General features: G+C 36.4%; 1 protein-coding gene across 6 annotated transcripts in view; it reads left to right on the top strand.

The window, feature by feature from the left end:
• The window catches only part of unc5a (unc-5 netrin receptor A), a 310,292-nt gene that overhangs the window by 214,139 nt on the left and 73,140 nt on the right, over positions 1-23,013 (top strand). For all 6 annotated transcript variants that reach the window (XM_079629751.1, XM_079629755.1, XM_079629753.1 and 3 more), the window contains one exon: positions 15,475-15,696. In XM_079629751.1, coding sequence (XP_079485877.1) covers positions 15,475-15,696 — 222 coding nt within the window. The remainder of the gene's footprint in view (positions 1-15,474; positions 15,697-23,013) is intronic.

Genomic DNA, 23,013 nt, shown 5'->3' with positions numbered 1-23,013 from the left:
ACAGCTGTAATTAATGTATGTAATTACATTTGTAATTACACTGTTGACCCTTCCCTTATACATTAACCCACCCTTAAACTTAACCATACCACCACACCTTACTCGTATCACACCGCAATAGCAGCAAAAGTGTTTTACAATAAAACATGAACACAATAAGTACATGGTACTTAAAGCCACTTAATATAAAGTGGGACCCTGTTTCTATTTCTGCAACTTTGCGGCTGGGACAACAACTTACAAAGTATGATAATGATCATCTCAGGTACTGATTATGTGCTTAGTTTCATGTTAAAGTAATTGAATGTGAGTTTTAATATCAATTTGCGTGATCTTTATACTCACACTGAAAGCAACAATGAATAATTCCCCACAGCTGATGAAAATAAATTCAAGGAAATAATAATGTTCAAACCGTATAGAGCTGAAACGCTTGATATTATCGACATTGACAATAAAAATGTGTCTAAATATTTCTGTTAAGGGCCTGCAATGACACCGTTTGAACAGTGGGGAGCTGTAGCCACATACTGTAATGCAATCCAATAGAAGAAGTTATGGCGGTTCGGAGTGCAAACTACCAATAAAGCCAGACCAGTAGAGCCTGGGAAAGTTTATCATAACTACAAAAACAAGAAATGTCTTATGCAGGGCTGCCAACTCTCACACTTTCAGACTCACGCAATTGACAATGTTGTCACGCCATACACGTCCTTTTTCTCACGCAGTGAAAAATACATCGGAGAGCATAGTGGACACGGAACGTGCCGACAGACAAGACACAGCTTTTGATATGAAACTCTTATCTCAGCTTTTACATTGTCAATTTTACTGTGAAATTCAAATGAAACTCATTCCTATTACCCCAATTTGTCTTTGCATTTAAACACAAAGTTGTGTTCGGTAGTCTGTTTTAGTGGCTGTATGTGTGCATGTCTTAAGGGAATAGTTCACCCAAATAATTATCTTCCAAACATACATTATTTTCTTTGATCTGTGAAACACAAATAAAATGTATTTTGAAAAATGCCTGTGTTGTTTGCCCATACACAAAGTCTTTGGCTTCCAAAACGAAATATAAAATATCTTTAAAATATATTTTTTTGTGTTTTTTGTGTTTCATTTGCGGGTGAACTATCCCTTTAAATGCACAGTATTGCCAACCAAGCATTGCATTTGGCCTGTAGTGATATGGGAAGCCATCTCGTGGGAGTCATTAGGTCCAATCATTGCACTGTATGGCCCTGTAACGGCCAATAATATGAGGTCATTTGACACCATCAAGTGCACCCTAGGGTTCAAACACTCTTCCTTAGCGCTCTTCCCATATTCCAGGACGATACTGTGGCGGCATGCAGCAAAATGTATTCATGAAATTATCTGTGAATCTTAAGATTGAAGTCAAACACCTTTCATGGTTTTTCTAATGACCAGATGTGATCATTGAACCGTTCCAGGCGTTTCAGAGTGCCAGGTTTTCCATCTCTCATATACTGGAATAAAGACTTTTCTTCAAAAAGAAAAACTTTAGTGGTTTATCTTGATATTACTGCTGAGAAAGAGTCTTTGAGATAAATAGGGATGCTATCGGATAGCTTTTACTTGCAGAAACCAGCTTGGAACATCATGGAAATTCAGGCTCAATAAATCACTGCAGCGCACAAAATGACTCCCAACACTTGTGTTCATTAACTTGTGTTAAAGAAAACTTCATGTGCAATGTCAGGTTCAACGTTGTGGATTTAGTTAATATTTTGGGGGCTTTATATAAAAAAGTTCAATTACCTTTTTAATTCATTGTGCAAGCACAGGAAAACGAGTACTGTGGCACTCTATTGTTTTGCATTAACATAGCTTGGCTATAATTAGGCCCGAGCAGGTGCTCAGGTGCTCCTTTGTCTTGTTCTTGTTAAGTATTATATTATGTGCCTTTTTAAAAGGAATCTCTGGTGTACTTGCCTTGCTGCTTTGTCACGCTAATTAAACTGCTGAAGTCAGACTCCTCAAAGCTCAGCCAGGCCTGCGTGTGGAGGAGGATGCGGATTTCAGGTGAACAAGTTGACAAGACGCAAGAGGATCCCTCTGGTTTCCGTTCGGTGTAGTCGCAAAGAAATCATAATGTGAAAAACATTCTCTAGACGTAATTAGCTAATTATTGTGATCGTTTTCTCACATTAACTCAAGCACATTTTTACATATATGCACGCTGGAAAAATGGACAAACTCAAAGTCGATTGTGATTTTAGAACATTTCTGCAAATGAATGTGTCATTCTTTGGCATTCTGCTGCTGGAATTTGAGAAACGCATTGGGTGGAAAAAAACTGGATGTGCGAGTTCGGCTAAATTCCTTTTTTATCTCTGGGGAAGCTGGGTAATTAGATAAGGGATTAAAATGTTAATCTAAATTGTTTCATGACTTTCCTCTTTTTCCACGGGGCCTTTTCTTTTTTTACCCCACACATCCCTTTCAAAAGGTTCAAGGATTGCCTTTTTTTTTCAGAATTTGTGTGTGTTGTAGTCATTTTGAGGTACACAATATGGCTTGAAACTCTATAAAAAATTATGCAAATGTCATGTATAATATGGTCAAATTAGATTATTTTATATTCGTTTTGAATTTTGCAGTTTTGTGTTAAAATGTCTAAATACTGTAGTTTAAATCACCCTGATTTGTGTGGTTTTGTTACATTAATAATTCAAATGTATACTTATTTTTTTATAATATATGATGTCACTTATTGGGGTCTAGGTTTGATCCAAATGTCAGTTTTGTAGTTCATGTTTCTTTCTGCATTGAACATATTTTGGTGGCCGCCAAAATAAATCTTTGTCCCACCAAATTTTTTTAATGTGACAATATCAATACCTGCCAGCTTTCCTAGCCAATCACAAACAACACTGTTCACGCACTCAACAGATATGTCCAAGTTAGCCAGTATAAGCAATCTCAATAAGAGATGCATTGAAGCGTAGACCGCTTCCTTGATTATAATGGGAGTTTTTGCAAGAGTGCAGCTTTGTTTATCTCGCGTTGACCTGAAGTTATTATAATAACAGTGATCTTTGCTTACTTTCTGCATACTGTATAATATATATTTTACCTACACACACACATTGCAAAGTTTATTGACAACCATATTTGAATGTGCGTTTGAATCGATTGACAGTGATAACCATAGCAATGGACATAACAAAACAATCTGATACTGTATGTCAAATGATCTGTGCATTATGTCTTTAAATGTAAATGCTAAATAATAGACCTGCCACTTTTTCTATGTAATGTGTAGTGTTACTTTGTTATTCATTTTATTACTAACTTTTCAAATCAGTCACCAAGTGACTTTTTACATATAACTTTACAGAGTTTTAAATATAAAATAATTCTAAGCACTTTGTTAAATGGTATGCTTTGATTTTTTTTTTGTTAGCGTTAGCGTATCGCGTTTATTTTGTTTGCTTAGTTTTTTTGAAGGTGAGATAATGGACTAGCTTACGATGCTACACTTCCTATATTAAACATTTCCATTCAAGGGATGTTTCGTATGAACTTAAAGACCCAAGCTAAATGAAATGTCATGCTTTATTAGCCCTGTGTATCACACACTTTTCAACAGCTTTTTTTTTTTAAAGTCCTTCAGTACCACAAGGCTGGTCTTTCATTTGTGGTACCTTTAGAGGGCAGCCTGTGATCATCTCTGTTGGGCAAATGACCCTGTATTGTTTCCCTGTCTCGTTTTAAAAGTTATACTAAAGGAAAGTTGGGCTGCTAATGACAACCATAAGAAAAGGAATCATTTACATTCACAGCATGTGCTTTTCTTGCAAACTGCATTTTGTACAAGTGGCAATTACCAGAGTGGTAGCTAACAATCACGATCATTTTCATTTTCGCAACAAGCCCTTGTTTGAGGCGTCCATTACCACATATTCAAAGGTAGGGTTTAGACCATTTTTAGGGTTAACGTGGGGGCGTTGAATCGATGGAAAATAAGCCCTTATTCCTTTCAAGGAACATTCGAGAGACCCTGGATATTGATTAGACACATCTGGACAAGAAACTAGATAAAACGTATTGGTGCCTGTCTGCGTGTGTAAGGAGAGGAGATAGTCTAGTCTTTTTATAGTTGCTCACTAATCTTTGCTTTAATGTCTTCTGTTTCTTGTGCATTTTTCTTCTTTTATCATGCATGTATGAGAAACTGTAAACGAACGGAAAAGAAAACTTAGTGTTAAACTTAAACTATCACTATCTTTCAGTGTTTCTGAAACAAGGACTGCAGTGTCAACTAGGTTATAGAGGTTTGTTTGACTGGGTTTGTTTGACACCCTGTGACCTCTTTGCAGGCCTTTTCGCTGAAGAAAGAGACTGTAAATTAGATAAATGATAAAAAGCAAATGAAATCTGAAATTCTGAGACATCTGTTTCACAGCACAGGAATTCTCATTAAAGGCTTCACACGTTTACAGCGGCGCTCATTCCGACAGTTGGTGAACAAATGAACTGTCGTATACATTTAAGGCCGAGATCACTGCTGCCATGACTGTTTTACATGTGTTATTTTAGATTCACAGTTCTTTTAAATGCAAGGTGTAAGTTGACCGATCATTCTTTAGAGGTATTAGATTAATATATATGAAGAGTGTGATGTTATTTTATAATTTTTCACAGAGTGAATTAGTGTAAATGTGGTGTGAATGTAATACTTAAAGTGACAGTTGAAAGGTGTGAAGACTCCTTTTCATTGGACACTTTTAAAATATTTTTTGGGGCTTTTTATAGACTATACGAATCACTGTTAAATAGTGCTTTTGAGGGCATTTTTTTAAATGGATCATGTACTGTAATAAAACAAAATCTAACTTTCCTTGATCTTTAAAAGTGTTTATTGAGCTATGTAAACACTGTTACTCAATTTTGTAATTTTTTTTAAACTAAACTTGATATCAGGCAGGACTGTCCACATTTACACATCAGCGATGCTTATTGTGTTCGGAAAGAGGACATTTGCACATCCTTTCAAAAGATGTGAGGAAGGCTGACGTTTACTTTCTAATGAGATCTCTGATAGTTTTAGTCTGACTGTAAGAGTGTGTGAGTATTTACGAGTAAAGCAGGATTTACAAAGAGGCTTTACTGAAACACTGACCCTCGAATGCAAATGTAAATTTAGCTATTTGTTGCAAAAAAATACTAATTTTGTTATTTTAGGTCTACTTATTGTGTATGACATCCTATGGTGTTCTATTCAAAATAGTACAATAGATGCCTTCAATCGATTTACATTTACACATACAAGTGATACCACATTAAACTGACCTCTTCCATTGTTTACAAATACCAGTTAATAGCTCATTTGTATGTTGAGCAGACCAATTACCACAGTGCTGTTTTGGTAATTGCAGATTGGACCTTTTAACAGATTCAAATGAGCTTAATGAGCGAATTAGTTTTGATGGGTAAATCAAAACCATTCCTCTACAATACATTATGGTTCAGAGAGAGAGAAAGAGCGACAGACCCTGCAAGTACAAAAAAAAAAAAAGAAGCAAACCCATTACTGATTTCATTTGTTCTCTCTTTAATTTGCATATCTTGGCTATTTTAAGTCAGCCCAGCATGCAGCCAGCTGGTCATTTGTGGATGTTTTTCTTTTGTATTCACGTTATCCCAGAATCCTTCTCGAAAGCTTGCAATGTAATTAATCCATCACAACGTAATTACCTTTTTTTTCTGACACCACTTCCACAAACATAAATAATAATATATTAACCATGGAAATTATACACCCATATTACTGGCATTACCCCATTCTAATGGAGATTGTTTGTGTTTGTTTCTTAACCATAAAAGCGCATACAGTACATGAGTGAAATGTAAGATACAGTAACACTGGCCCAAGTACACATTCTGTAAAGTGATCTACAATGCTCAGATACTGGCCTGGGCCTTTTATTATTGAGCCTGGCTACGGTACTGGAAGTCCAGTCACTCTATAAAATTTTGCATTGAAGCTCATATATCTGTGGTTTATCATTTGAAGCATCCAATCAGAACTTTATACAATTCCAAACTGTTGACAGTTTACCCCAGGAATGCTCCCCTTGAGATTTAACATTTTAATTTGACACGAACACTACCTTGTGCACGATGCAAAAATAGATATTGTCTGAATGTGTCACATGCGAGGTGTATGTCGCCTGCTATGTGAGACGCAGTGCTTTCTTTTTTGGGAGAAGAGAGGCTGTGGCTGGAAATATTGCCACTAAGCCTGGACTCATGGTAGAGCAAATATTTGTTGGTAAACAGGCATCAGTCAGGGCCTCGGACAACACCATTTCCTGTCTAGACTGTGCTGCCTATGTACCAATATCTGTTATCAATCACTAGGACCATTATAAAAAAAAAAAACAGCGTAGCTCTCACTCACCAGAATGCAACATTTTCAGGTGAAATTATATATATAACTGCACTGCATTTACAAGGAGGTGCATGAATTATTTGCAGATTTATTGATTTAATTACTATTTCCAAGATTTGAGATTGCGATAAGTGGGTCAAGAAGTATAATTTGACTAAAATAATTAATAAGACAATGCAGTTTTGAACACTGAGAGTAAGGCGAGTGGCCTTTTCCCATTGGATATCAACTCGGAGAGGCATTTATTTGAAATAAAAATTTAGAGAATATTTGAAATGTATCTGCCACTATTTTCACTAAATCGCATCTAACAACTATTTACACTTGAAAGTAAATAGTGCGAAGAAAATACTGCTATATTTGAGCAATAAAGTCATTTTGCTTTTTTGTGTGACACATTTGTCAAGTTTGGAGATTGTTGCAATCTGTTTTGTCGGACAAATGTATTAAAGCCTACAATATGTGCATATAGCTTCACTTTAAACCATGGGAATCACTTTAAAATGGCTTTAGTTAAATGAATTAACTTTATTGCATAATGTCATGCTTAAGAGGTCATTAGAAACGCAGTGCTGCTGAAAGCGTCTTGCTTGAAGAACCTGGAAGTGCAGGTGCCAGTTTTGTGGCCCCACTGTAATGATAAACGGAATCGAGAAAATTAATTTCCTTCAAAAAGTAGGCCCGTATCAACACTTTGTATCCGCCACCGTCGCCATGGTTATGTTGTTAAGTTACTGGCACATGAAATGACTTAATAATCTGTGTAGTAATTTTAATAAAATTAATTTCTGATGACATTGTAAAGAGGCGATGACATCATAAAATGCATTACAGCTGCCGTTCATCATTGTGATTTTAAATTATGCCGGGTGATTGCTCCACGACGCGTTGCTTGAGGGACAAAGAACTGATAAAGGACTTTAATTGGCTTGGAAAGGGCAGGCGACGAAAGAGTGGCCGATGAAGAGACGCCTTACATGACCTTTTCTACCATTGCGCGCAGTGCTATACAACCAGACCATATTTACAGTCCGACGCTGTTTTATTCCAATTTAGCTGATAGAGTCTTCACGTTCGGTCCAGTTATCAGAAGATTTTGCCTGTGAAGTCACACATCAGATCAGAGAAGGGTAATGGTGGAGGGTTGGCGTTTAGTGTGTGCACTGGGTCTTGCATGCGCTCTGATCGTGGTTCTGATCGCTCTCATTGGTTCTTTGCGGAGTGGTTTTGATTGGTCAGTGTTCAGCTGTTGTAAACCCTGTTTGATTTACTCAGCATGGCAGTACTTTAAGAGATACACAACAAACAACTGTGCTTTTCATGCAGTATATTTAAATGAATTTGTTCAGTTAGATTAATTATTCACGGTCTGAAAACATTATGAATTGCATCTACCGCTGTCGGCGTTTGCATGAGAAAATGTAATTTTAGTGTTGTTGTTTTTTTTATTTTTTATTGAGCTGACACATTTCTATGGCTGTGACAGAAATATCTCGCTCGTATAATTTTGTTTCTTTGCTGATATAATGTTCAGGGATGAGAAAGTGCATTATCCGATTTCGCACAAGACCGTATCCATTAGATATTAGTTGTGTGTAATATCAGATTTCAAATTCAAATGTTAACCATTATGTAGTGTTTACTTCATTTGTGCATTGATCCATGAGGAAGCAGTTAAGCATGGACTGGCAGTTGTTTTTGTTCTTTGTGTGTGTGTGTGTGTGTGTGTGTGTGTGTGTGTGTGTGTGTGTGTGTGTGTGTGTGTGTGTGTGTGTGTGTGTGTGTGTGTGTGTGTGTGTGTGTGTGTGTGTGTGTGTGTGTGTGTATGCGCATGCATGAATATGAAATAAGTGCAAAGAGAGTGATGAATATATTAAACTCTATAACAACATAAGCGTGGGAAGCTCATCAATCAGCCTTACAGAATGACTTTAATTTGAAGCTTTGCATGGCTAGAATATGCTCTCATGAATAAAGGATTTAACTTTGTCATGAGCTGGAACGCGTGTTAACAGACGTGGAATCTTCCCACGCAGTTTTGACCATTTAAGATAGTTGCCCATTTTAAAAATACAACTTTGTAAGTCACACATGGGCAGTTGACATGACCTGTAATTTTACTGTCTTGAAAGAAAGAAAAAGACTACTTTTTTTTCTCTCTCTTAATTGAGCTGGACTTTTTCATTTTCCAATTTTTTTTCTATAAAGGTGTGACTGTTCTAATCAGTTTTTTTTCTCAATTGTGAACTTAATTTTAATACATGGTTAAATACTGTATACTAAAAAATTAAAAAGACAGAAGACAAAAATCTGACCACTGTTTTGTGGTCATTGGAGTGACTTGAATTTAGATTATTTTATTTTAATTTTTTTTGATCAGGCAAATTCTTGAGGATTCTTGAACTTTGAGGATCAGGACCCCAACAGATGTAAAAACATTGGGCCTGTTCCAGGCTTTGCAGTTGATCTCTTGACATACTTCCCTATATTTGGCCCAACATGGTTTATTTACGCATTTTGATTTTCAACACTTTGCATTTTAAAATAAACTTTTAAATGTCTGTTTAGTAGACCCTGTGTAACAAACAACACAATTTAATTGTGTTGCATCTAATTTGACATTTTATTAAATGCATACACTCATCTCTGTGTAAGGAAAATGTGCAACACATAGGGTTTACCACCAAATTATATGAAAGCTTTCCTCTAAAATCTCGCAATTTTAGGGCGCATGAGTCCCTGAACATGATGAATGATGGGATACGCTTAGCCTCAAATACCACTCCGGAGTGTTATAAATAGTGTGGATATAGTGTGCATTAAGGGCACTGAGCTTTGGCATTTTTCACACCTGGGACAGTCTTGCACACTTATTTCCTGTCACATGCACACGTTCCCGAGTGGTTCAAGCGTATGGGGAAGGTGGTTTTACCTCCTGCTATTAATTACTTTTGTTTATGTAGAATTACAACCATGTTCATTTATTCAGTTTTGAGTTTTGACACGTCCACATAAAACAGATCCTGTTGCATTAATACACATAAATTAAATTACAGCTTTTCATATGTGGATACAGCATGTGGGAATATAACTGTTGGAAACTGTCAAAATAACTAAGTACGTTTGCATTGTACCTTAAGTAATGCAACTTAAGGTTTCACTTGATGTTTTTTTCTTTTTATTCGATTTTTCTCACCACCAGTTTTCTGAGGCTTTCTTTTCTAGGTAGATTTTTATTTATTTATTTTTATTAATATATATATACTTGTAACACATAATATATTTTAGATATTTTAAAAAATCAATTTCTTAATTGATTTAATTATTTTTAATTCAAAGTAACTCTTACATTTCTTTCTCCGTTGATATTATATCCAGTTTCTTGTTTTGAGAGATCACTGTATTGCAATTAAAAAAATCATATTGCCATCTTTTACTTATATTTATGATTGTACTAGTGCTGAATTTCCTGCTTTACTTTATTTACACCTTCAAAATAGCAAAGAGCATTGGCACATTCGAGTGAAAATAATATGATTCTGACATATGGTGCAACAGAGTTTGAGTCCCGGCTCTTGGTCATTTCTCGATGCCATTCTCCTCTCTCCTGTCCGGTTGTTTCCCCTCTTTCTCTGAACTGTCCTCTCATAATAAAGGCAGTACAGCTAAAAATGTAACCTACATGTATACCATGGCTACCATTGTGCATCTTGGCTAGATATATAAATAATAAATAAATATATTACAAGATAAAAGATGGATTCTTGATGTGAAAATATTTCAGTGTTGTTGAGGATAAAATATAGCAATATTTTGAAATGTTGGGGAAAAAAAACATCTCTATGTTGTCCAATAAGGCGTCAAACCTTTGAGACTTATACGGAAAACAGATGCGAACAGTCATGAACAGTTTGACACTTAATTTATGATATATCTCACCTCAGTGTTTTATAGAGCCCAACTGGACAGATTCGGCCAGGTCTGCCCGCTGGTTTTCCAAGCTCTCGTGTTGTTGAAAAGGTCACCACGAGTAGCTAATGGCCATCATCACGGTGCCAAATTAAGGCTCATTAGACGGACCACATCCCATGGGTGCCTGGTCTTACATCAGCAGAAAGAAAGCCATTTTGACCTGCAGTAATTGCCTTGATTGCACCATCCTCTGCTCGCAACAGAACGGCTTGAATTCCCGATTCATTTGAGCATGTTTTTAATAAATGAATGTCCCTGTAAGATAAATGACTTGTCTGTCGTAGCACAAAATGTAATGTAACAGAGGGGGGCGAAACTGGAAAGTGATGTATGTCCTTCATTGGACACACAACATTTAGTTTTTATTAAGAGTTTAACACGTACACGATACATTAGCGGAGGTTCAATAGCCGTAGCTTCGCTCTTCACTGTATTTCACCCTGATGAATTAGCAAGTCAGCACACCACGTAAAATGACAAAAGGAAATGAGCAGAGCAGCATTATGATGACGTGTTGCACCAGGCCTGGCGAGGCTGGGTAATGTCTTTGTGTGTAGGCTGACGTTTATTACTTGGGCTAATGCTACCTGTGTAACCTGGTTTGTGGTTTTCTGCAGGAGAGAAGAGGAAGGTGCCGGAAAGGTCAGCTTTAGTCTTGGTGTTTCATTAGTAGAGATGTACTTTTTTCTCTTAGTGCCACGGGCCCGTTGTGATAGAAAATGTCATAAACAGCAGTCTTCCAGCTATTGATAATTATTATGTGAATATCACAGTCCACAAAAATGTGCTTAATTATCTGAATGTGACCTCCTTTCTACAAGGTTTATGGTTGCTTAAATGGATAGTTCGCTTAAATGGATAGTTCACTCAAAAATAAATTATTTCATAATTTACTCACTCTCATGTCGTTCTAAGACTTTCGTTCATCTTCAAATCACAAATCAAGCTATTTTTGATGAAATCTGAGAGCTTTCTGTCCCTCCGTTGACAGCTACGCAACTGACACTTTGACGCTTTACAAAGTTCATGAAGAGACTGTAAAACTAATCCACATGAATTGAATGGTTTAGTCCCAACAATTCTGAAGAGACACGATCACTTTATATGATGACCAGATTGAATTTAGGCTTTTATTCACATAAACATTCATCAACTCGCACATCAGTTGTGGTAAACGGAAACTTAAGCATTTTCGCTTGACGTGCGAGAACCAATGAGGTTCATTTTCGCGTAACGCAGCACGTTTGAGCTTCAGCAAGAACCAATGAGGTTCATTCTCGTGTTACGCAGCACGTTTGAGCTTCCACAAGAACCAATGAGGTTCATTCTCGTGTTACGCAGCACGTTTGAGCTTCTAGAACCAATGAGGTTCATTCTCTTGTAACGCAGCACGTTTGAGCTTCAGCAAGAACCAATGAGGTCCATTCTCGTGTAACGCAGCACGTTTGAGCTTCCACAAGAACCAATGAGGTTCATTCTCGTGTTACGCAGCACGTTTGAGCTTCCACAAGAACCAATGAGGTTCATTCTCGTGTTACGCAGCACGTTTGATCTTCCACAACCAATGAGGTTCATTCTCGTGTTACGCAGCACGTTTGAGCTTCAGCAAGAACCAATGAGGTTCATTCTCGTGTTACGCAGCACATTTAAAAATTCGACGAGAGATTTGTTCTTAACCATCTAGCAGGTTCAGTTGAGCTTCTGTTTATGTTCGCTGATCATATTTAAATTCTGTTCATCATATAAAGCGATCGAGACTCCGCTTTAGTATTACGATCTAATATAATTAGTATTACAATCTCTTACGTTTTGAAGCATCAAAGTGGTTGTTGCATAGCTGTCAGTGGAGGGACAGAAATAAAAATGTTTTCCGAAGATGAACGAAAGATGCTGAAGGTTATTAAAAAAAAAAAAAAAAAGTATGTGTGTGTGTGCAAACAATGTTTGTGTGTTTTATACAAAGCTCCCAAAATTGAGTTTGCTTAGGGGGGTTCGGGGGTATGCCCTCAAAACAATGCCATCTCACTCAACACAATTTTGGCATCCTACAGTTAGTCAAACATTAGCTCTCCTAAAGGCTTAAACAAAACCTGCCTGTGAAATGTAAATCTATACTACCTTGATGCACCGTTCCATACTAATCCTCACCGCAAGCGTTCAAGCAGTCTGTCATTGCTATGGTTACCACCTCCGCCGGATCCAACCTCTGTTTGTGTCAGCAGGTTAAAATACACACTCTTAACTTGCAATCTAATATAATTAAATGTCATTCACACCCTAATCTAGCCCTTTTCCAAAAATGATAGTGTTTTACTGCTGATATTCTCCTGGGCAAGCATTCCAAGGTTGTTAGTTTTCTTTTCTTTTTTTTTCTACCTATACCTCATGAAATCAAAACTGGAGTTTTGTTGATTTTGTGCATTTGCTTTGAATCTAATCTATATGCAAGCAATTTATTTGCACTCAACAAGCATTTCCATAGGGCCTAAAAACAGTCAAACAGAACAAAACACTGTAAAGAGAAACATGCCGAGGGAATAACTAATTATTAAAAGTGATCACTTTAAAAATTGAGTTCAGTCCTGAAGGCTATCAGACATGTAGCGTGTGTGTTTGTGTATGATGCACAATGGTGTGGGACCACCAGTATGAAGAGGGAATAAACAGCGAGCCGAGGCTGCTTGATTGCTCTGGATCGTAGGCGGAAAAGGATAAATTAGCAATTCATTCTTAATTACAAAGACCAGAAAAACATTGCAGCTAACAAATGAATCAACAAAATTACTGATAGGGTAGCGCTCCGTTTCCGCGCCGCGCAAAAGAATCATTCTCCCGCACGTCGCAGGGCCAAGCTCTGATTAATGATGATTTCTCATTGAATCTCTCCGCACATTTACGAATCCAACCGCCTCTGCGCTGCTTCCATAAATCCACACGGGGGAGAAACATTTCCACCCACAAAGTCAGGTAGGCAGATCTTTGATCCGTAAACAGCAGGACGCGCTCCTCACCTGATCTCGTCGCGCTACCGAGGGCCGTCGGAATAAGGAGCCAGTTCGTATCGCATTTAATGCGTCCTGTTTGCAATGGCGTCCGTCAGTCAGTGAATGGCTGGCACTCACGTCACTGCATTCAGCCTGGGCGTAATAAAGAGTTGAGTTAAAGCCCTGGATACAGGGCCCGCCGAGCATGTTTTGAAGTGCCGTGGTCATTCAGCAAGAGGGATTTATGGCCTGCAGTCCATCAGCTCTGATCTTAAAAGGCTGTGATTAACAGCAGAGAGTAGAGACGGGATTCAGCACCGCTGTAGGCAAACCCTGACAAGGCCATACTACTCAGAAGCTTTTTACTCGGCCTCTTAACAAGGGGGCTCACTCTCTTACACACTAACACATTGCTTTTCTGTGTGGGGTGGAATATAGTGCATGTCTCTTTCAAGAGAAAATAAGACTCTATTTAGGGCTCTTGAACCTCTTGTTTAAGCCCATAACAACTGAAAATTGAAATTGATCTAAATCTGCTCATTTGAAACTGTTATACATAGACTGCAATACATTTTTATTTTCTCAAAACAAAGGTAATGAAACATTTTTTTATCTTGTAATGATTGATTGTATAGTATTTCATCATATATCCTCCATTATTTTTTTTTACTTTGAAGCATTGAAATTAATGAATTTTTAAATGCTGAAAATATTATTACTGTTTTTTTTTCTGTCAAACTGAAGCAAGCATCAATGTTACTGTTATCACATTTCTAAAGTTTCATTTTAAATCCTAATTTTTCAGTTTATTTTATCTGCTCAGTGTATTTTGCTGTTCATTTATGTATTTGTAGTATAATAGAATAAGACCATGTCAAAACTTTGTCTTGAAATTGACTGATATTTAACTCTTATTTAAGTAAATTAATAGATATAATTTTTTTCACTCCAATGCATTTTTAATTTCTAAAAAAATCATGATTAATTTAATTTAACTCTTTTTAATCTTGTGAGAATTGATTATCTATTTAACTAACTATTTAACTATTTAATCATGTCATTAAAAAATTTAATAAAATTGGGGACTCCAGGTGTAAATCATTTATGATTAAATGTAATATTTTACATTATTCATTTTATTGATACTATTTTTTGCAGTGTGTTTTTGCTCGAGTCAAATTGAAGTAAACAGAAGCAATATTAATGCATTGAAAGGAAACTCATTTATGAAAAACTGTCTACTTTCTGATTAAAATATAGTAATAAAGTTTTTAACTTTGGTCAGTTTGAATGGGAAATAATAGGTTCAATTTCAAATTTCTGTTATGATTTTTACATATTGAGGTCTCTGAAACCCCAATTCAAAATACATGTTACAGTGTGTTGGCTTCTATTCAAAGTCTATTCAAATAATTTGTCACATTCTTAAATACTTGAGAACTATACATTCGAGAGTATTCTGGCAGGTGTAAGGATCAAGTTCACAAATAAGAAATAATTGAAAAGGAATTCACAAATCCCTGTGCAAATGGACAATATTGTGCTTGCATTTATGTATAAGTTTGATATTGACAATGTTGTTTTTTTGTTGCATTTATTCCACATAATGTGAAATAAAATTTCAGATCAGTTCTTTTTTGTGGTGTAAGTTGCTTACAACATTTATCAAACCTAGCCACTGCCAGTCAGTGCAACTATTAATATTCATGAGTTAATTCTTCACCGTGTCATGACATCACAGCCCGCCCACATGAGCAGTCCATTCAAAACGACTTTGTCTTGAAATACAAACATATGCCACTCAAGAAAAAGCAAGCCCTTTTAAGAGCACGTCATTAGCATTATTTGTCAGACCTGCTGTAGCGGAGACGTTTTGTCAGCTGTGGTTGGCAGAATATCTGTATTCTACTAAATACGGATGCACAGGATTAGCATTGCGCTCAGGTGCGTGTCAAAAGCAATCTGTCCGCTCACGGGGTTCGGAGTGTGAAATTAAATCAGATACACTCATTATCTCTTTGCACTACTAAAAGGTTTTATGCATCTGAACAAGCACAACCTGTCTCTAAAGTTCTCTCTGGCCTGCTTTCACAGGTGGAGAGCATGCGGTCACTGTAACACATCCACTTCCTGCGGCCTTCTCCGACCTGCTGCCACACTTCCTGGTGGAGCCTGATGATGTTTATATCGTGAAGAACAAGCCCGTGACCCTCACCTGCCGCTCGACCCCTGCCACTCAGATCTACTTCAAGTGCAACGGGGAATGGGTTCACCAGGATCAGCACTTGATCGAGCGTGATGTGGACCCTGCCACAGGTAGACCCTCTCAACGCTCTTTTTGAGGTCGACAATAAAGCCGGCTGACCCGCAGCATTTATAAAATGACACTGGAGAACAGGAGTGCCTATAAAAGATGCTTTCTAGATTTGATGCCCTTGCTTCTTTTTGTAGTGTAGTACCAAAATACAAGGACTTCCTTCAAGGCAATTTAGAAAATGTCTTCTGCCCATATCATGAACAGAGCTGGCTTCCTGCTCCAGGATTGGTCTGTTGCTGAAGTGCACTGTTCATCATGAATGCTGGGCTAAGCTTTGATATTTCTTTTTAGCTTTTTTAGCAGAAGCGGATGAATTAAAGATTCCATATTATTCCCGTTTTCAAAGTCTTGATTTAGTTTTTGGGGTCTGCTAGAAAAGGTTTTCATGCTTGAATGTTCAAAAAACATTTATCTTCCCAGTCTGTCAGAAACATTTTGTTTAGTTCCTGTCTCTATGAAGCCCTTCCTTCCGAAAAGCACAATGTGCTCTGATTGGTCGACTGGACACGTGTGTTGTGATTGGTCAACCGCTTTGAGCGTGTTTTGGAATGATCATGCCCCTTACTATAACCACAAGTTTCATGACCGCTAGAGCAACTGAACCAGGCCCGCTTTTTAATTTTTTTATTATTATTTATTTAGCCTTGTGGCGTTAATTATTTAAATGCGGAATATTGCGACATGCACTTTCATGGAAGAAAACTCGTGATCAGAAACCGTGTTTTACTCGCTTTAAAGTGGACTTTGTGCTTTGCAGACTTTTCCCCATGCTTAAACGGCAGCATTCCACCCTAAAGAAGTTTGAAAATGTAAAAAAACATAATAGATCCTCTTTAATAATTGAACTTTAACAAATGTCAGTTTAATAATCTAGTTGAATAATATTATTTAATTATCAAGCCAAGATTCTTTGCTTCACAGTGATTTAACCATAATTACGAGTTGTTACTATGCACAAAGTGAAATCTTTTATAAAATGACAGAAATAGCAGCATTATACAAGACTAATGTAATTTATTTATAATAATAATTTAGATCAGCCGTAGGCTGTTCATGGTTTGCAAGCTACATAAAGGTCAAAGCTCATTCTATAAACTCGGCACACTATTAGGCTTGCCATGGGACACAGTGATTACAGTCATATTATAAATAAATAAATGTGGCCTTAAATAATGGATTGTCACCATAATAAAAAGGTTGCGCCCCTGATAAATGAACGCATTCAAAGCTTGTCTTGTCTTGACTTGTTTATTTCTATAGTTAAAGACTGCTAAAACTGCTAAAAACAACCGAGGTAGACCAAAGTGCTTTGCATAAAAGGAAAAAAGATAAAAACATGCATATTAACAAATCAAACACCACATATACCACATAGAGATGACCTGTTATAAGCTGCCAATGCTAAATGAGCTTTCAGGAAGTTCCTAAATACCGGTAAGGATTTAGAAGATCTAATAGAGGCAGCTCATGCCATAAGCTCGGCATCTTATCACGTGCAGTGACCAAAGACATTACCTTTAATTTGACAGGATTGAGGGGCTGCACAAAATGACCTGTACCGCTATAGTCTGATCATGGATACCGCATTGGTGTAGACAATTATCACATTAATATTGTGCGTACATATTGGTGCAAAAAAAAAATATTTAAAATTGAAAACCTTTACTTCATCTGTTCAATATATTGCGGTTGTTACTTTAATTGTAATAGTACCATTCATTCAGATTTCTAACTTGATTTCCATCAGTTTAGTTGTCGAGCGAGATTCTGTCCTCTGCAGAATCACATGACCCTTCCTGATCAAAGCTATTTCATTGGCTGAGATAACTTTGAATCAATTATAAACAGCTACCGTGTAATTGTTGTTATACATGGAAACATGTTCATGTATTTTGAATGAAATAAAACATTTATGTGTGTGTTGTTCTCTAGTATAGTGCTGACGGCGTTTGATCTGGCATTGAGGAAGGCAGAGAGGATTCTGAATGGATTTTGATCATCATTTGATGCTCACTGTTGTTTTACGATTCAGCTTCAGTGCTAACTATTTTAACGACAGAACTAAAACTGACTGACAACAGATACTATTGTACTAGACATGGATTGAGACAGCCTATATTAATGTGTTTAGATTCTGTTTTTCTTGGCAACTATAAGTGGTCCCTGCGGTCGTTCTAATGACTTATAGTACTTGGCAGAAGAATTGTTTGTTGTTATTTATAAATGTAACTTCATTAAACATTGGTTTAATTTGTTTCTAGCTGCAGATATTTTATGAAAGCAATAAGCCAATTGTGGCCGCGTGTCCGAGAACACCGTTTTATGTCTTCAAATGTGACTATCTGTAAACTGTTTTTTAAATTTTTTATTGTTATAAAACAATGTAAGTGCCAATTCCCCCAAACAAGTCCAGCATGCATGGTTTCCCATTTGTTTCTTGATTTTAAAGAGCGTTTTATTTTGTAATTCCTCAGAGGTTCCCTCACACTATGTACAGCGGTTTAAGCGATGTAGCCGGAGACGTGGCTGATTTGTTTTGTTCAGCTTTACCTGTTCTTTTGTGGACACACTGTGTTTTCTGTTATTTCACTCATCCAATGATTGATTAGGATCTGCTGACAAGCACTCAGCTCGGCTTCCTACAGTATTGTTCCTAGCGTCAATAGAATAAAAGAATTTCCGTCTTCCCCTGGTTCTCTGAGGAGGAGGAGGCGGCGGGTACGGCTCGGATGTTTGTGTGTTTGTTTGACGCTCCTTGGCAGAGGCAGCGCAGGGGCATAGGGATGCACGTCACGCGTGTGCTAGGATTCAGAAGTGATCTGTAACTTAAAACCTCCAATTCACAGCATGACAGCTGATTGGGGAGAGCTGACGTGAGGATGACATGCTGCGGAGGAGCTGCAACAATTTTCAGAGGAATGTCGCATTTCTTAAGATGGAGGATATGCCGCTAGGTATTAGAGCAGACAGGCATAAACTCCTGTCATCTGTCTATAACACATGCACACACACGCTAGACTATTAGCATTCAGTTTCTTTTGTCAGACAGTACATTGTGTTTATTTATTTAGCGGTGAGTCTCATTGTGAATGCACACGCACATTCTTCATTCAGTCGGTTAGTCTGGTTGACTGTCACCTACATCACTCACTTAGTGTGTGTTTTGCCCACTGGAAACTAAGATTATGACACTTCAGATCATGTTTACAAGATCACAACATATTCAAAACAACAGAGTTTTGTCAGATTGTAATGGCCATTGCAAGGTCGCTTTTCTCTGTACTGCCAAAAATATTATCATGGGGTTTTTTTCTGTAAAAAAATTTAATTTAATAATTTAATATAAGGAACTAAGATTGACACTTCAGACCATGTTTAAGAGATCACAACATATTAAAAACAACAGTGTTTTGTCAGATTTTAATGACCATTGCAATGTTGCTTTTCCCTTTACTGCCAAAAATATTATAGTTTTTTTTTTCTGTACATTTTAAAAATATTTTTACATGAGAAAAGACACGTGAATAGGGTAAAAAAGAATTAAATTAATCAAAAATAGATAGGCTACTTACCCCTTTGGTTGATAACGTTAAGAATTGCAAAAAAAAAAAAATGTTATGATTAAATATGCAAAAATATGCATTATCTAATTAAATATGCACTCATTTGCATATATTTCCAGAACAGAAATTTGAACATTGGGTAAAGCCAGGTTTAAATTTCTTGTTTCATTTAGTTGACATTCGAATTTTATTAGGTTTCATATTAGCTTTTTACAGAAGAAATATTTTATATATTTTGTATACATAAATACAGAAAATCATTACAGGAAATACTGTTAACTGCCAAACCCAACTGTTGGATTATATTAAACCGTTGAAACCTAGGTTAATTTAACCCGATGTTTGGGTTTGTCCAAATGTGACCCAAACATTAAACAACCCAGCATTTTAAGAGTGTAAAATCAGGTAAATTATATTTAAACAAACCCCTATATAAAATGCTTTAGATAGAATATATAAAACTGTAAACATATGGCGTATGGAAGTGCTACAGATTTCTGGCTCGATGCATATAAAAAAAGATTTTGAGAAAACAGCCTTTAAAGATATTGTAATTGAAATCTAAAGATGCAGATAAAGTACAATAAAATAAATACAAGTAAATTGTGCATGTTTTCTTTCCACTAACAATAACATGTGAAAAGAGCCCCACACAGCCCAAAATCTCACAATTGACCTTTGCATGAAAACAAAACTAACCTAAAAAACAAAAAAATAATTATTATTTTTCCTGCTGTAAATTCATGTTGTTGGATTTTTAGGTAATTTTATTTATTTTTTGAATAGAATAAATTTTTACTGGAAATACCAACCCAATCTCAAGGCAATTCGTACGTATTTTACGAGGTGGCTAATTCATATAACCTCACTCATACGAATTCGTACGTTTTTTTTTCTTCTAAATGTACATATTTTACGAGTTGCCCAATCCGTATGAATTCCTACGAATGACTTACCCCTGACCCCGCCCCTAACCTGACCCATCACTGGGGTTTTGACAAAATCGCACGAATGAGGTCGTATGAATTTGTACAATTTAGCCACACCTCATACGAATTGGTCGTGAGATAGCGTTGGAAATACGGAAGAGTAATATTTTGCAGTGTGTTAGCTGAAGCATTGCATGACTTCAGTAACTGTCATTCTGTTTGAATACAATCCGTTGTCAACAGTGAGACAGTACAAGGTCTCAACATGACACCCCATTCCCCTTGCCTCTGTGTTGCTGATGAATGGGCAGCGTTTGGCCAGAGATGAAGGACAAACAGATGTCCAATGGTATAGGTTTCCGAAGGTACCCACATTGATCTCTTCCAACTTCCACATTGTGCTGTCAGCAGTGTTTTGAAAGGCGAGCAGCGGGAGGCATCGTCTCCTGTGTAGTTTCATAAAGTCTGGCTCAAAGTTAGAGCTGGGAAGTAAACTAGACTTCTGACTTTTCCTTTTGACTAGAAAAACAACTCAAACATATGTCAACTCATTGAAGCGGAGAGTACAAAGTAGTTCCACTTGTCTTGCCAGCTCAGGTGCAAAGGAAATCAGTGTTGTATGGATGTTGTGTCTTATAGTGTCATTGTGCTGAAAATGTTTTTGTCTTTAGTCGTCATGGCATTTACATTTTTATATAACCAATGCTGTTATCCAAAGTGTTTTACAATCGAGGAAATGCCACAACAACAGAGATTCACACTTGCTGTACTGGATATCTTTATTTTTATACAGTTTTACATTATCTTCCTCCTCCGGCACTGTTCTTTTTATGTACACTTTTCATTAGTGCTTTCTTATTTACTTTATTTACTAATAATAGGCTATATATCAATTTTATTCATATCCAATTGAGTAAAAACACATACAAACTAATCATATAAAAGATTTAATTAAATCTTTAAATGAAAAATAATTAATTGCAGTTGTATTTTGTTTTAAGGGTGCTTAAATATTCTACAGGACAAAAATCAAGAAACCAAGTATGTGGTACAGGATATTCTAATTTAATGGAATTTGCGTGGCAGTCAAAATAAAAATGACAGATTTTTTTATTTCAATGAAATGAATGTAATATATTTTAGTTCGATAATGTTTTCAATTTAATATTTTGAGGGGATTTTATGGTACTAAATTATATTTATGCAGTAGTTATAATCCATTTATTCACTTTTTGAGCATTGAACTGAAAATTAAATTTCCAACTTAAACTGTCATAAATATTGAATGCTTTGGAGCACAAACTTCAGTTTGGTTTCTTTTAAAAGACGACAGTTTATTGCTGACATGAAAAAGGTTTAAAAAGTGAACTTAAAGTTATAGAATTTAACTTTTAATGTTATGAAAAACGAACAAAAATACTATTTAAATTGTTTTATATGAATCATGTCAGTGGTGTGTGTGTGTTCGTTCACATCAAGTGTCAAAAGCTACCAAGTTTCATACCATTCTGATGAAGTGGAAAAAAAAACATAGCTGTCAAAAATGACCAAAGAGCACAAAAAGACGGTACATTATATATGAATTTTTAATATTTATTTTAATTGTAAAATATGTGTTCATCATGGTAGTATTTAAAGTACAACATTTAATTAATGCTGATTTAAATAAGAACTCATTGTGTCTGGACTAAATAATGTTTCTATTCATATAATGAGCATGAGATTGTTTCACATTAGAGTAATTTGAATTGGGGTGGAAAATGTGAAACATTCCATGTTTTTGTCTTTTAATTTTGGGGTGAAAAATAACATGGATATTTCTTAATGAGAATCGCCCAGCACAAGATCAATATGTTATATATGCTATCAATACTTAAAATGTCACAGTCTTCATCATGTTTCTGCCCTCATCATTACGACTCAAAGTTCTTCATTCCTATCAGGGTTTCAGTCATCGGTGCCTTGAGGCAGTTTGATCTCATTGAAGGATGTTTTAGTTTGCAAATATCAAGTTATCGACAACTATTTGGTATCTGTCTGCATGGAGCACGTCTCCCTTATATCTGCAGCGTTTACTCGAATGAAGAATAATGCAGCGATCTGTCCTTCCTCTCCAGTGTATCAGTGTCCACTATTGATTCTTTCCTGGGAGTCTATTGGTTCTCATTACCTGTCTCCAGTAACTTATCTCAATTGTATTTCACTGGCCAGTTCAAAGCTTCTCCCCTCCTGTTTTTATACACACACACACACACACACAGGTTTCTCATCCTCTCGTCTGAGGAATCTAAGCTAAGACGGGAGAGATGAGGACATATCCATTCAAAGAGAAATCAATGATGACAGTGGATTTGCATGGACTAGACCTGAATGCCGGCTGATCCATTACGGCAATATTCACTGTAGTCTCAGACACGGGGGAAAGATTGCAAATGCTTCGGATCGTGTGATTATATTTGATTTGTTGCCTCCACAAGGTTTTCATAAGGATCAATGTGGTTTTGAACTTGATTGCTTTTATCTCACAAAATCCGTCATACCTGACATCTTATTTCCCTCTTATACACGGTCACGTGTGGCAACACTTTGAGAGTAATTGTCAAATGTTTTTGTCTCTTTAAAGATAGTTCTTTTGATAAGGCATCTCACTGACTAGAAGATATTATATTCATTTTGCCATTAGCCTCTTAGAGATCCTGGTTTTGATTATGCAAGACTTTTTAATAGAGTTTAACATTCGATCAAGTTGGCTGGCATGAATTTCTGTTAATATTTTCTTAATCAAATGAAAGTGATTTTGTTTAAGTAAAATAAGTTCCTTTGG

This window comes from Phoxinus phoxinus (genome assembly GCF_949152265.1).
Source record: "Phoxinus phoxinus genome assembly, chromosome: 12".
NCBI classification, from domain to species: Eukaryota; Metazoa; Chordata; class Actinopteri; order Cypriniformes; family Leuciscidae; genus Phoxinus; species Phoxinus phoxinus.
Note: the sequence above shows the minus strand (reverse complement) of the source record. Positions and strands in the feature narration are given on the sequence as shown.